Source organism: Oncorhynchus gorbuscha, unplaced genomic scaffold (genome assembly GCF_021184085.1).
Source record: "Oncorhynchus gorbuscha isolate QuinsamMale2020 ecotype Even-year unplaced genomic scaffold, OgorEven_v1.0 Un_scaffold_437, whole genome shotgun sequence".
NCBI classification, from domain to species: Eukaryota; Metazoa; Chordata; class Actinopteri; order Salmoniformes; family Salmonidae; genus Oncorhynchus; species Oncorhynchus gorbuscha.
The window spans coordinates 239,275-253,216 of record NW_025745283.1 but is presented as its reverse complement, the minus strand read 5'-3'; the positions used below and the strand labels follow the sequence as shown (position 1 = coordinate 253,216).

Sequence of the window (13,942 nt, the reverse complement as noted above, 5' to 3'; positions counted from 1 at the left end):
CTTTCACACCTGTCCCCTATTTTGCCCTCTGATTAGAGTCCCTATTTCTCCCTCTGTTTTCCGCTTCTGTCCTTGTCGGATCCTTGTTTGATGTTTGCTGTTCTGTGTCCTTGTTCCGCCCTGTCGTGTTTTTGCCTTCTTCAGATGCTGCGTGTGAGCAGGTGTCTATGTCAGCTACGGCCGGTGCCTTCCCGAAGCGACCTGCAGTCTGTGGTCGCGTCTCCAGTCGTTCCTCTCTACTGACGAGAGGATTTCAGTTTTCCTGTTTTGTATTTACCGGAGATAATATCCAGGATTATCGTTTTTGTTAACAACTGGAATAAAGACTCTGTTTCTGTTAAGTCGCTTTTGGGTCCTCATTCACCAGCATAACAGTCGGTTGTGATACAGCTTGGAATCAAACCAGGGTCTGTAGTGACACCTCTAGCACTGAGAGGCAGTGGCTCAGACCGCTGCGCCACATCCTACATGTGTAGATCCTACATCCATTCAGGAAGTCAACTGAAATTCATATGCAATAATTGGAGGAATATAAAACATATATTTTCAATGATTTCTCAATAAACTTAAAAGCAAATGCTATTTATTTCAAACGTATTTTCACTTTTTAAATTTTAATTCTAATCACATACTGAATTGACAGCCTTCAATTCGAATTGACCCCAATCCTGGTTTGATAAGATCTGATCTGAGATAGATAGTGTGCAGACAGAGTTAATGGGTTCTCCTCTGCATCAGTAAAGCTAATATTGACACTGACCTCCCCGATGACCTAATGATAGAGATCCACGTATGACCCTTCTACAGCCCCTCACACCAGACCTGGCTTCAAATAGTATCTGTTTACTTCAGAATACTTCAGTGTTTGGTGTCTCCTGCCAGTGGTGTCGGGGAGGGACAGGGTTTGCTCTCTCAGTTCCATTGCACCAGACAAGCCCAATCAAGCAAAGGTAAAGTATTTGAAGGAGTATAAATCTGATTCCAACCCATGGGGTTTGTAATCCCAGCTCTCATGGAACTCCCCGGTGTCCCAGAGCTGTTCTGAGGAAACACGGACACGTCATGATGTAACGCCCATGACACCAATGATGATGTCATCTCATTAATGATTAGCTAGTCTGAGACATGGCTGTAGACTCATACAGATGTAGTGTCTTAATTTGAGCCAGTTTGCTACAGCAGGAAGATAATCCTGCAGCGTCATAAAATGCTAATTATTATTATTATTATTATTTTGACATTTCTTTTGTAGGGGTTGATAAATGTTTTGTTATGACAAATCAAGACTGACATTTTTAAGTGGAAATTACAAAGCCTTTTTAAACCTCAAATACACTACAAGAGTATCATAGAATAGAGTACAGTATAATATAGTACAGCACGATAGAGTAGAGGACTGAACTGGTTTATATACTGAATGATCTAAGGGATTCTCTCTCTCTCTCTCTCTCTCTCTCTCTCTCTCTCTCTCTCTCTCTCTCTCTCTCCCTCCCTCCCTCCCTCCCTCCCCCTCCCTCCCTCCCTCCCTCCCTCCCTCCCTCCCTCCCTCCCCCTCCCTCCCTCCCTCCCTCTCTCTCATGTGCTGTAGGTTGTGTTTTGTGGTGGATATCTCTCTCTCTCTCTCTCTCTCTCTCTCTCTCTCTCTCTCTCTCTCTCTCTCTCCCTCCCTCCCTCCCTCCCTCCCTCCCTCCCTCCCTCCCTCCCTCTCTCTCATGTGCTGTAGGTTGTGTTTTGTGGTGGATATCTCTCTCTCTCTCTCTCTCTCTCTCTCTCTCTCTCTCTCTCTCTCTCTCTCTCTCTCTCTCCCTCCCTCCCTCCCTCCCTCTCTCTCATGTGCTGTAGGTTGTGTTTTGTGGTGGATATCTCTCTCTCTCTCTCTCTCTCTCTCTCTCTCTCTCTCTCTCTCTCTCTCTCTCTCTCTCTCTCTCTCTCTCTCTCTCCTCTCTCTCTCTCTCTCTCCCTCCTCCCTCCCTCCCCTCCCTCCCTCCCTCCCTCTCTCTCATGTGCTGTAGGTTGTGTTTTGTGGTGGATATCTCTCTCTCTCTCTCTCTCTCTCTCTCTCTCTCTCTCTCCTCCTCTCTCCTCCCTCCCTCCCTCCCTCCCTCTCTCTCATGTGCTGTAGGTTGTGTTTTGTGGTCTCTCTCTCTCTCTCTCTCTCTCTCTCTCTCTCTCTCTCTCTCTCTCTCTCTCTCTCTCTCTCTCTCTCTCTCTCTCTCTCTCTCTCTCTCTCTCCCTCCCTCCCTCCCTCCCTCCCTCCCTCTCTCTCATGTGCTGTAGGTTGTGTTTTGTGGTGGATATCTCTCCTCTCTCTCTCTCTCTCTCTCTCTCTCCCTCCCTCCCTCCCTCCCTCCCTCTCTCTCTCTCTCTCTCTCTCTCTCTCTCTCTCTCTCTCTCTCTCTCTCTCTCTCTCTCTCTCTCTCTCTCTCTCTCTCTCTCTCTCTCTCCCTCCCTCCCTCCCTCCCTCCCCTCTCTCATGTGCTGTAGGTTGTGTTTTGTGGTGGATATCTCTCCCTCTCTCTCTCTCTCTCTCTCTCTCTCTCTCTCTCTCTCTCTCTCTCTCTCTCTCTCTCTCTCTCTCCTCTCCCTCTCTCTCTCTCTCTCTCTCTCTCTCCCTCTCTCTCTCTCTCTCTCTCTCTCTCTCTCTCTCTCTCTCTCTCTCTCTCTCTCTCTCTCTCTCTCTCTCTCTCTCTCTCTCTCTCTCTCTCTCTCTCTCTCTCTCTCCCTCCCTCCCTCCCTCCCTCCCTCTCTCTCATGTGCTGTAGGTTGTGTTTTGTGGTGGATATCTCTCTCTCCTCTCTCTCTCTCTCTCTCTCTCTCTCTCTCTCTCTCTCTCTCTCTCTCTCTCTCTCTCTCTCTCCCTCCCTCCCTCCCTCCCTCCCTCCCTCCCTCCCTCCCTCCCTCCCTCCCTCCCTCTCATGTGCTGTAGGTTGTGTTTTGTGGTGGATATCTCTCCTCTCTCTCTCTCTCTCTCTCTCTCTCTCTCTCTCTCTCTCTCTCTCTCTCTCTCTCTCTCTCTCTCTCTCTCTCTCTCTCTCTCTCTCTCTCTCTCCCTCCCTCCCTCCCTCCCTCCCTCTCATGTGCTGTAGGTTGTGTTTTGTGGTGGATATCTCTCTCTCTCTCTCTCTCTCTCTCTCTCTCTCTCTCTCTCTCTCTCTCTCTCTCTCTCTCTCTCTCTCTCTCTCTCTCTCTCTCTCTCTCTCTCTCTCTCTCTCTCTCTCTCTCTCTCTCTCTCTCTCTCTCTCTCTCCCCCTCCCTCCCTCCCTCCCCCTCTCCTCTCTCTCTCTCTCTCTCTCTCTCTCTCTCTCTCTCTCTCTCTCTCTCTCTCTCTCTCTCTCTCTCTCTCTCTCTCTCTCTCTCCTCCCTCCCTCCCTCCCTCCCTCTCTCTCATGTGCTGTAGGTTGTGTTTTGTGGTGGATATCTCTCCCTCTCTCTCTCTCTCTCTCTCTCTCTCTCTCTCTCTCTCTCTCTCTCTCTCTCTCCCTCCCTCCTCCTCCCTCCCTCCCTCCCTCCCTCCCTCTCTCATGTGCTGTAGGTTGTGTTTTGTGGTGGATATCTCTCCCTCTCTCTCTCTCTCTCTCTCTCTCTCCCTCCCTCCCTCCCTCTCTCTCTCTCTCTCTCTCTCTCTCTCTCTCTCTCTCTCTCTCTCTCTCTCTCTCTCTCTCTCCCTCCCTCCCTCCCTCCCTCCCTCTCTCTCATGTGCTGTAGGTTGTGTTTTGTGGTGGATATCTCTCCCTCTCTCTCTCTCTCTCTCTCTCTCTCTCTCCCTCCCTCCCTCCCTCCCTCCCTCTCTCTCATGTGCTGTAGGTTGTGTTTTGTGGTGGATATCTCTCCTCTCTCTCTCTCTCTCTCTCTCTCTCCTCCCTCCCTCCCTCCCTCCCTCCCTCCCTCCCTCCCTCCCTCCCTCCCTCCCTCCCTCCCTCCCTCCCTCCCTCCCTCCCTCCCTCCCTCCCTCCCTCCCTCCCTCCCTCCCTCCCTCCCTCCCTCTCTCTCATGTGCTGTAGGTTGTGTTTGTGGTGGATATCTCTCCTCTCTCTCTCTCTCTCTCTCTCTCCCTCCCTCCCTCCCTCCTCTCTCTCTCTCTCTCTCTCTCTCTCTCTCTCTCTCTCTCTCTCTCTCTCTCTCTCTCTCTCTCTCTCTCTCTCTCTCTCTCTCTCTCTCTCTCTCCCTCCCTCCCTCCCTCCCTCCCTCTCTCTCATGTGCTGTAGGTTGTGTTTTGTGGTGGATATCTCCCTCTCTCTCTCTCTCTCTCTCTCTCTCTCTCTCCCTCCCTCCCTCCCTCCCTCCCTCTCTCTCTCTCTCTCTCTCTCTCTCTCTCTCTCTCTCTCTCTCTCTCTCTCTCTCTCTCTCTCTCTCTCTCTCTCTCTCTCTCCCTCCCTCCCTCCCTCCCTCCCTCTCTCTCATGTGCTGTAGGTTGTGTTTTGTGGTGGATATCTCTCCCTCTCTCTCTCTCTCTCTCTCTCTCTCTCTCTCTCTCTCTCTCTCCCTCCCTCCCTCCCTCCCTCCCTCTCTCTCATGTGCTGTAGGTTGTGTTTTGTGGTGGATATCTCTCCCTCTCTCTCTCTCTCTCTCTCTCTCTCTCTCTCTCTCTCTCTCTCTCTCTCTCTCTCTCTCTCTCTCTCTCTCTCTCTCTCTCTCTCTCTCTCTCTCTCTCTCTCTCTCTCTCTCTCTCCCTCCCTCCCTCCCTCCCTCCCTCCCTCTCTCTCATGTGCTGTAGGTTGTGTTTTGTGGTGGATATCTCTCTCTCTCTCTCTCTCTCTCTCTCTCTCTCTCTCTCTCTCTCTCTCTCTCTCTCTCTCTCTCTCTCTCTCTCTCTCTCTCTCTCTCTCTCTCTCTCTCTCTCTCTCTCTCTCTCTCTCTCCCTCCCTCCCTCCCTCCCTCCCTCCCTCTCTCTCATGTGCTGTAGGTTGTGTTTTGTGGTGGATATCTCTCTCCTCTCTCTCTCTCTCTCTCTCTCTCTCTCTCTCTCTCTCTCTCCCTCCCTCCCTCCCTCCCTCCCTCCCTCCCTCCCTCTCTCTCATGTGCTGTAGGTTGTGTTTTGTGGTGGATATCTCTCTCTCTCTCTCTCTCTCTCTCTCTCTCTCTCGGTGCATGCTGGGTGTTTTTTTGGAGTTTGAGTGTTTGGTGTGGAAAGCTCTATCCTAACTAACTTTCTTGATTCTATTCTTTTCTTTACATGTTATTTTCAATGGTGGAGGGTTAATGCAATATTTGTTTTTAGCGGTATCCAAAGTTTTTTTTTCAAAGTTAGGGTGGAAGAGGACAGAGTAACGTTCCGGGGGGTTGCAAGGTCTAGTGTGCGCAATGGCTTCTCAGCCTAGCGCGCAGGAGACGCTGTCGATGCAGCATGGATTCAGGTGTGTTCCTGAGAACGGAGTTAAGGTGGAGGAGGTTCTGCTCGCGGTCGGTGAACAGGTAGGAGCTGAGTTTATACATTCTGCTTCTAGAATGTGGTTGTGTTCATGAAAAGGGCTAATTTGGTCGGTAGGCTAATTGCTAGCGGAATATTTGTAAGGGATGTGTTGGTGTCAATTTCACCTCTCTCTACCCCTTCAACAAGAGTTGTAGTGGCAAATTTGACTCCGTTTATTACGGATGATCAATATTATTATTATTATTATATTATAGGAAAGAGCTGAGTCGTTTTGGTAAGTTTGCTAGCGGTTTCCGTGTACTGTCAGCAGGTTTTCAGGCAGATGCCGTTAAGCACGTTGTTTCATTCAGGAGGCAAGTGTTTATGTTTCTGAACAATAATGAGCAACAGCTAAATGTGCATTTTAAAGTGAGGCATGGGGAGGGGCTCTATGCAGGTTTTGCCAGCACAGATAGTCTACGGTGTTTTGAATGTGGGGATTTGGGGCACAAGAGCTTTGCGTGCCCACATAAAGGCCATAGACAAGGGGAGGGTACGAGCGCAAGGGGGGGAAATCGAGGTCAAAATGCAGGGGGTAAGGAGATGCAGACAGCAGAGGCTGGGCCTAGTCAGTCTAGAGATGGTGGTGTAGATGAGGCTGGGCCTAGTCAGTCTAGAGATGGTGGAGAAGCAGAGGCTGGGTCTAGTCAGGCTAGAGATGGTGGGGGAGCTGAGGCTGGGCCTAGTCATGCTATGGAGGGTGTTGTAGCTGAGGCTGGCCCTAGTCATGCTATGGAGGGTGTTGTAGCTGAGGCTGGCCCTAGTCATGCTATGGAGGGTGTTGTAGCTGAGGCTGGCCCTAGTCATGCTATGGAGAGTGGTGCAGATGATACTGCGTCTAGTCAGTTTATTCTAGTGGATGAGGAGAGTATAGTGGGGAAGTGTAAGAGATTAGGGGAGGAGGAGGAGGGTGTCAAGAGGAAAAAGAAAAAGGGTGTGGACAAAGGCACCATGGAAATGTTGCCTGTTGCTGTGGGTGAGGCCCTAACCAGAGGGAAAGGGCAGGTGGTCAGGGTGGGAGATAGAGAAGAGGAGGAAAGTGAGTCTGAGGAAGAGGATGAGGAGGTATTTTTTTCAGACTCCTCTTCAATTGGCCCGGAGCTGACAGCCAGTCAACCAGAGGGGTCTAAGTACACATTGAGAGAACTGACAAGGTTCCTGAATGAGACTAAGGGGAAAAAAGTTAATCTTGAGGCTTTTTTCCTGATCCTAGAAAGTTTGTAAGATCAGTACAACATGCTATGAGAAATGAGGGGCATGGTGTCCTCTCACCCAAGAAACGGTTTAGGTTGAGGAAGTGGGTCACAACAGTGCGTAAAGGTTTACCTTCAGACACTGTTTAAATGTTTAATTTCTTACTGACACTGGGGCTTTTTGAGCTTTGCTATTGGTCTATTTCTCTGCTGGCTTTTCTCCCACTTCTTATGGAGACTCTTCGGGTAGGCTCGCTCAATATAAATGGCGCCAGAGATGCGGGAAAGAGGAGTGTGTTGAGTGAATATGTAAAACATAAACAAGTACAGGTGTTGTTTCTGCAGGAGACGCATAGTGATGTGGTGAATGAAGTTGATTGGGGGCTCTGGTGGAAAGGGGCAAGTGTGTTGAGCCATGGGACAAATCTTAGTGCAGGGGTGGCAGTCCTTTTTGCACCGGGTCTGGCTGTAAAAATTTGCTCCTCAAAGGAGGTGTGTAGGGGTAGGTTGCTTGTTGTTAAAGCAGAAATTAACAACATGTGTTTTGTCTTTATAAATGTGTATGCGCCTAACACAGGGAGAAAAGAGGGGTTCTATTTGGGAGTCTTAGACAGGAACTCTCACAAGTAGCGCCTGAGGAGACGCTGGTGATCGGAGGTGACTGGAACTGTACAATGGATTTTACAAAAGACAGAAATGGGGAAGAGCCTCATTCAGTGTCAGTGGGAGTGTTAAGGGACATCTTTAATCAGTTTGACCTAGTGGATGTTTGGAGAACTAAACATCCAAACACAAGACAGTATACGTGGGTGAAGGTTTTTGGGGCTAGGGTGAGTGCAGCTCGACTTGATCGTTTTTACATGTCCAGGAATCAGAGCAATAGGCTTCTGGGTGCTACCATTCTCCCAGTGGGGTTTTCGGATCACCACATAACCATGGCTCGGCTGTCTATTTCACCAGGGCCCCGGCAGGCATCTTATTGGAAGTTCAATGTAAAGCTCTTACAAGATGCCACTTTTTGCTCAGGTTTCCAGACTTTTTGGGAAAGATGGGGGCAGCGAAGAGAGGAGTATGAGTCTCTGAGTCAGTGGTGGGATGTGGGGAAAGTGCAAATTCGGCTTTTCTGTCAACAGTACACAGCTCTCTCATCCTCAGAGGCTAGGAGAGTATTGGGGGAACTAGAGCAGTGTATTAGTGAGATGGAGGTAGAGATGGTGGGGCAAGGCAATGTAGGCCTCCAGGCTAACTTAGCCGAATTACGTAGGGACCTGGGCAGTTTTTTCCAGGTTAAAGCAAAGGGAGCACTTGTAAGAGCTAGGTTCTCCATGCTCAAGGAGATGGATGCTCCCAGCTCCTTCTTCTTTGGTTTGGAAAGACAGAGCAGTGAAGCCAAGGGTATGCATTGTCTACGGCTGTCTGATGGGCGGGTGACCTCTGTGGTGGGGGAGATGCGGGAGCGGACTGTGGAGTTTTATACTGAATTGTATAGGGCAGAAATGTGTGATCCTATGTGTGCTCAGGTCTTGTTCGCAGGACTCCCTAAGCTCTCTCGGGCACAGAGGGATGAAATGGACATTCCTCTGTTGTCACATGAACTGGCAGAGGCAGTAACCCAGATGTCCCCGGTCGTGCACCCGGGGTTGATGGACTTCCAGTGGAATTTTACAAAAAATTCTGGGGAACAATTGGACAGGATTTCTTTGCGTGTTGCAAGAATGCGTCGGGGTAGGAGAGTTGCCGATGAGCTGCCGTCGGGCGGCTCTGACTCTCTTGCCCAAAAAAGGGGACTTGTGTGAACTTAAGAACTGGAGGCCTGTGGCATTACTCTGTGCGGACTACAAGATTTTTGCCAAGGTCCTCTCTAACAGACTGAAGTCCCATCTGGACTCTATAATACACAAGGACCAGACATATTGTGTACCGGGACGCTCAATCACGGACAACTTGTTCTTGATTAGGGACATGTTGGACTTGTCGAGAGGTTCTAATGTGAACTTTGGACTGGTCTCTTTAGATCAAGAGAAGGCTTTTGATAGAGTGGATCATGAGTATCTGTTTAATGTGATGTCTGTGTTTGGGTTTGGGAAGAGTTTTGTGACCTGTGTGAAGCTGTTGTATGCTGGGGCGTCATGTATGGTTAAGGTGGGAGGGGGCTCAGTAGGCCAGTCTGGGTGAGACGGGGCATTAGACAAGGATGCCCTCTATCTGGGCAGCTGTACACACTAGCCATTGAGCCTTTTTAGGACTGCTATGCAGGAGACTGCGGGGAGTGTGCTGGACAGGCATGGATGTGGTGACAGGAATTGCAGTCTCAGCATATGCAGATGATGTTTCTGTGATGGTCAGGGATGGGCAAGATATGCAGGAACTAGAGACCAGTCTGAAGGTGTATGAGGGAGCTTCATCAGCTAAGGTAAACTGGGGAAAGAGCAAAGCTCTGTTATGTGGGGCATGGGGGGATAGGGCTCCTCCTCTGCTTCTAGGGGGTTTGCAGTGGGGTTGTGAAGGGCTTAAAGTGTTGGGGGTGTACCTGGGCTCGGAGAGGTGGGTCAGCAAAAACTGGGAGGGGCTGACACAGGCAGTGGTGTCAAGACTGGCCAGGTGGAGGTGGCTCCTGTCCCAAGTGTCATATAGAGGGAGGGTGCTGATAATCAACAACCTGGTGGCATCTTCCTTGTGGCATAAACTGGCTGTCCTCAACCCCCCCGCTGGTCTGCTTGCAGACCTGCAACGCAAGCTGGTGGACTTTTTTTGGTCGGGACATCACTGGCTGAAGGCAGCAGTTTTGTACATGACCGGCCACGAAGGAGGACAGGGCCTGGTGGAACTGGAGAGCAGGATGGCTGCTTTCCGACTAAAGGCGGTGCAGAGACTGCTGTACCACACTGATGTTGGCTGGAGGGAACCAGCATGCGCGCTGCTGAGGAGAGCTGGCGGATTAGGGTTGGACCGGCAGCTGTTCCTCATGAAGCTGGAGAGGCTGAGTACAGCAGGTCTCTCAGAGTTTTACTCTGCGGTGCTGAGGGCCTGGCAGCTGCTAAGGCCCACACGAGAAGGGGGTGTGGAGCCTGGGCAGTGGGTGTGGGAGGAGCCCATCTTCCACAACCCAGCCATCCCTTTGAGATCGGTTCAGTCGGCCACCCTGCAGAGGCAACTGATGGCAGGGGGTTTACAAAGGCTGGGTGACCTGAGACTGCTGGGAGAGGAGGGGTGGAAAACCCCGGAGGTCTTGGCGCAACAAACAGGAATAACGTCTCTTAGGCTGCTGGAGAGATTCCTGAAGGAGGTCCAGGAGGCACTGTCTGAGCCGGTAAGGGGGGTGTTTGAGAGGCCAAAGGGAGAGGGGCCACCAATGTTCCCGCCACTGCAGGTGACGGCAGAGACTGGAGACTGGCAAGGGGGTCTGGAGGACTTGTTAGATTTTAACACTCCGAGCCTGGGGAGTTTGAGGGGTGGGAGGTAAAGCCCTCTACAACCTCTGCGTTAAGGTGAGGAGCATTAGAAGCCTAACAGGAGTGAAGGCACATCAGTGGCAGGGGGTATGTGGGGCGGAGAGTATGGTGGGTTTTAGATGGAGGGGGCTCTACAAACCCCCAGTACCAAAGAGGTCAGGGGACCTCCAGTGGAGGGTTCTTCATGGAGCCCTGGCCACTAACAGCTGGTTGGCACGGGTTGATCCGGGAATTGGGAAGGGGTGTCCTTTCTGTCAAATGAAAGAAACTGTAATTCATGTGTTTTCTGTGTGCACCAGGTTAATGCCATTAATGTCTCTGTTGGAATGTCTGTGTGACAGGTTAGGGGTGGTTTTTGCTGTTGGGATGTTTATAATGGGATACAGGTATTCGAGTAAGGAGAAAGAAAAATGTGTTTTGTTGAATTTTCTGTTTGCTCAGGCAAAGTTAGCTATTTGGCTAACAAGGAGGAACAGGGTCAAAGGTGGGGGGATAACAGACCCTTTACTACTGTTTCATGGGATGGTCTCTGCGCGCCTTAGGGTTGAGTTTGAGTTCTATAAAATGATCAAATGTGTGGAGATGTTTGAGGAGATATGGTGTGTTGGGGGGGCTGTCTGTATTGCTGGGGAAGATGTTTTGGATATACGGTTGTAGGAGAGGGTTTTTGTGTATTTTTATTTATTTATTTATTTTATTTTTTGTTTGTTATTTATTTTAGGAGTGGGGGGGTGAGTTTTAAATGAATTAAGAATGTTTCAATAAAGAAAGACCAAAAGTCAAAAGTCTCTCTCTCTCTCTCTCTCTCTCTCTCTCTCTCTCTCTCTCTCTCTCTCTCTCTCTCTCTCTCTCTCTCTCTCTCTCTCTCTCCCTCCCTCTCTCTCATGTGCTGTAGGTTGTGTTTTGTGGTGGATATCTCTCTCTCTCTCTCTCTCTCTCTCTCTCTCTCTCTCTCTCTCTCTCTCTCTCTCTCTCTCTCTCTCTCTCTCTCTCTCTCTCTCTCTCTCTCTCTCTCTCTCTCTCTCTCTCTCTCTCTCTCTCTCTCTCTCTCTCTCTCTCTCTCTCTCTCTCTCTCTCTCCCTCCCTCCCTCCCTCCCTCCCTCCCTCCCTCCCTCCCTCCCTCCCTCCCTCCCTCCCTCCCTCCCTCCCTCCCTCCCTCTCTCTAATCTCATTACCCATTATCCCCTGGGCTGTTTAGACCTGATCAAGCCCTGGAGGCACAGAGCTCTATCATTGGCTGTCTGTTTTTGTCCATGTAGAAGTGTCTGTGTCCGTGTGTGTGTGTGTGTGTGTGTGTGTCCATGTATGACTGTTTGAAGTGTAAGAGAGGGGGAGAGGATAAATTACCACATTAGTTTAGTAGGACAAAGGAGCTCTATGTGGTTGGAGAGACACAGCAACACTATCCCATGGTTGGACATGCAATTATTTAGCAGGATAATAACTGATCTTATTTTTAAATGTTTTATTTAAAAGTCAGTTAAGAACCAATTATTATTTACAACGACGGCCAACCCCGGCCAAACCCGGACGACTCTGGGCCAACTGCGCTCTGCCCAATGGGACTCCCAATCACGGCCAGATGTGATACAGCCTGGATTCAAACCAGGGACTGTAGTGACACCTCTTGCACTGAGCTGCAGGGCCTTAGACCGCTGCTCCACTCAGGAGACCCAGTTATTCTCCCAGTTGAGTTACTGTATGTGTCATGTTGACGACGAGATAATAAGTCTGTTTATAATGCAGATTGAGATGAAATAGAGATGAATATCATTTTGTGAAAATGAGGAAGACTGAGGGACAGGACTATATCAGTGGGAAGGCATCACATATTCTGACTGATCCGTTTTCCAACCTGATCATGTTTAGACTGTAAATCTTCCATAGTCCTGAAAACATTGCATCATACCAGATATGTTCAGCCCAACTCCCAAGACGCATGTTGTGTCCTGGAGCCAAACCTTTCTGCTGAAGTCCCGGAGCGATATGCTGCAATACCTCCACAACAGTTAACACATCAGTCCTCTGCAGTGAATCAGCTGTCACATTAACAGTTAGTAAAGACAGCCAGTTGACAGCAGATCCTGGAAGTGTCAGTCTCCAATTCAAGGAGGGATGCCCCCGGGGGCCATGGAACCAAACCAGACTCAGAGGAGGGATGCCCCCAGGGGCCATGGAACCAAACCAGACTCAGGAGGAGGGATGCCCCCGGGGGCCATGGAACCAAACCAGACTCAGAGAAGGGATGCCCCCAGGGGCCATGGAACCAAACCAGACTCAGGAGGAGGGATGCCCCCAGGGGCCATGGAACCAAACCAGACTCAGAGGAGGGATGCCCCCAGGGGCCATGGAACCAAACCAGACTCAGAGAAGGGATGCCCCCAGGGGCCATGGAACCAAACAAGACTCAGGAGGAGGAGGGATGCTCTCAGCTCAGGGGCCATGGAACCAAACCAGACTCAGGAGGAGGAGGGATGCCCTCAGGGGCCATGGAACCAAACAAGATTCAGGAGGAGGATGGATGCCCTCAGGGGCCATGGAACCAAACAAGATTCAGGAGGAGGAGGGATGCCCTCAGGGGCCATGGAACCAAACAAGACTCAGGAGGAGGAGGGATGCCCTCGGGGGCCATGGAACCAAACAAGACTCAGGAGGAGGAGGGATGCTCCCAGGGGCCATGGAACCAAACAAGACTCAGGAGGAGGAGGGATGCCCCCAGGGGCCATGGAACCAAACAAGATTCAGGAGGAGGTGTGGAGTGTGTGTTTTGAAAAACTCAGCAGGGATGGTGGGTGAGTTCTAGTAGTTAACCAGGAAAACACTTTGAAACTTAGTCACCGTTCATTTCTTCAACAAAACATTCCTCTCCCACTACAACACTACTGACGTAGCCACCAATACACACACACACACACACACACACACACACACACACACACACACACACACACACACACACACACACACACACACACACACACACACACACACACACACACACACACACACACACACACACACACACACACACACACACACACACACACACACAGCGGGCATGCACCTCCCCACCACCTGTCATGCCCATGGCTGCTGAAATAATCACCTTGTGTATGTCTGTGCTTGACAACTAGTTTCTGTCTGTTCTTCTTTTGGCAACTCAATCTCTTTCTCTCTTTCTTTCTCTCTCTGACTCTCTCGCTTTCCCCCTCTTTCTAGCTCTCTATTTCTGCATCTCTCTATTTCTGCATGTGTCTCTACAAAGCAGACACTAGTCTATTTTATAAACAGAGAGGAAGATGATTCAAAAGAGGGAGGAAAGAAAGAAGAGACAAGAATGTCATGCTAAGCTGTGAACCAGAGAGATAAGAGTGAACCAGAGAGATACGAGTGAACCAGAGAGATAAGAGTGAACCAGAGAGATACGAGTGAACCAGAGAGATAAGAGTGAACCAGAGAGGTAAGAGTGAACCAGAGAGATACGAGTGAACCAGAGAGATAAGAGTGAACCAGAGAGATACGAGTGAACCAGAGAGATAAGAGTGAACCAGAGAGATAAGAGTGAACCAGAGAGATAAGAGTGAACCAGAGAGATAAGAGTGAACCAGAGAGATACGAGTGAACCAGAGAGATAAGAGTGAACCAGAGAGATAAGAGTGAACCAGAGAGATAAGAGTGAACCAGAGAGATAAGAGTGAACCAGAGAGATAAGAGTGAACCAGAGAGATACGAGTGAACCAGAGAGGTAAGAGTGAACCAGAGAGATAAGAGTGAACCAGAGAGATAAGAGTGAACCAGAGAGATAAGAGTGAACCAGAGAGATAAGAGTGAACCAGAGAGATAAGAGTGAACCAGAGAGATAAGAGTGAACCAGAGAGATACGAGTG

At 49.9% G+C, this 13,942-nt stretch overlaps 1 protein-coding gene across 1 annotated transcript in view; it reads right to left on the bottom strand.

Moving 5' to 3' along the window:
* Positions 1–11,234, bottom strand: part of LOC124018220 (rho GTPase-activating protein 44-like) — a 20,658-nt gene extending 9,424 nt beyond the window's left edge. Inside the window, exons 1-2 of the mRNA XM_046333479.1 lie at positions 11,231–11,234; positions 987–1,041 (exon numbers count right to left, since the gene is read on the bottom strand). Of these exons, the coding sequence (XP_046189435.1) occupies positions 987–1,041; positions 11,231–11,234 (59 nt within the window). The remainder of the gene's footprint in view (positions 1–986; positions 1,042–11,230) is intronic.
* Positions 11,235–13,942: the final 2,708 nt, after the last annotated feature.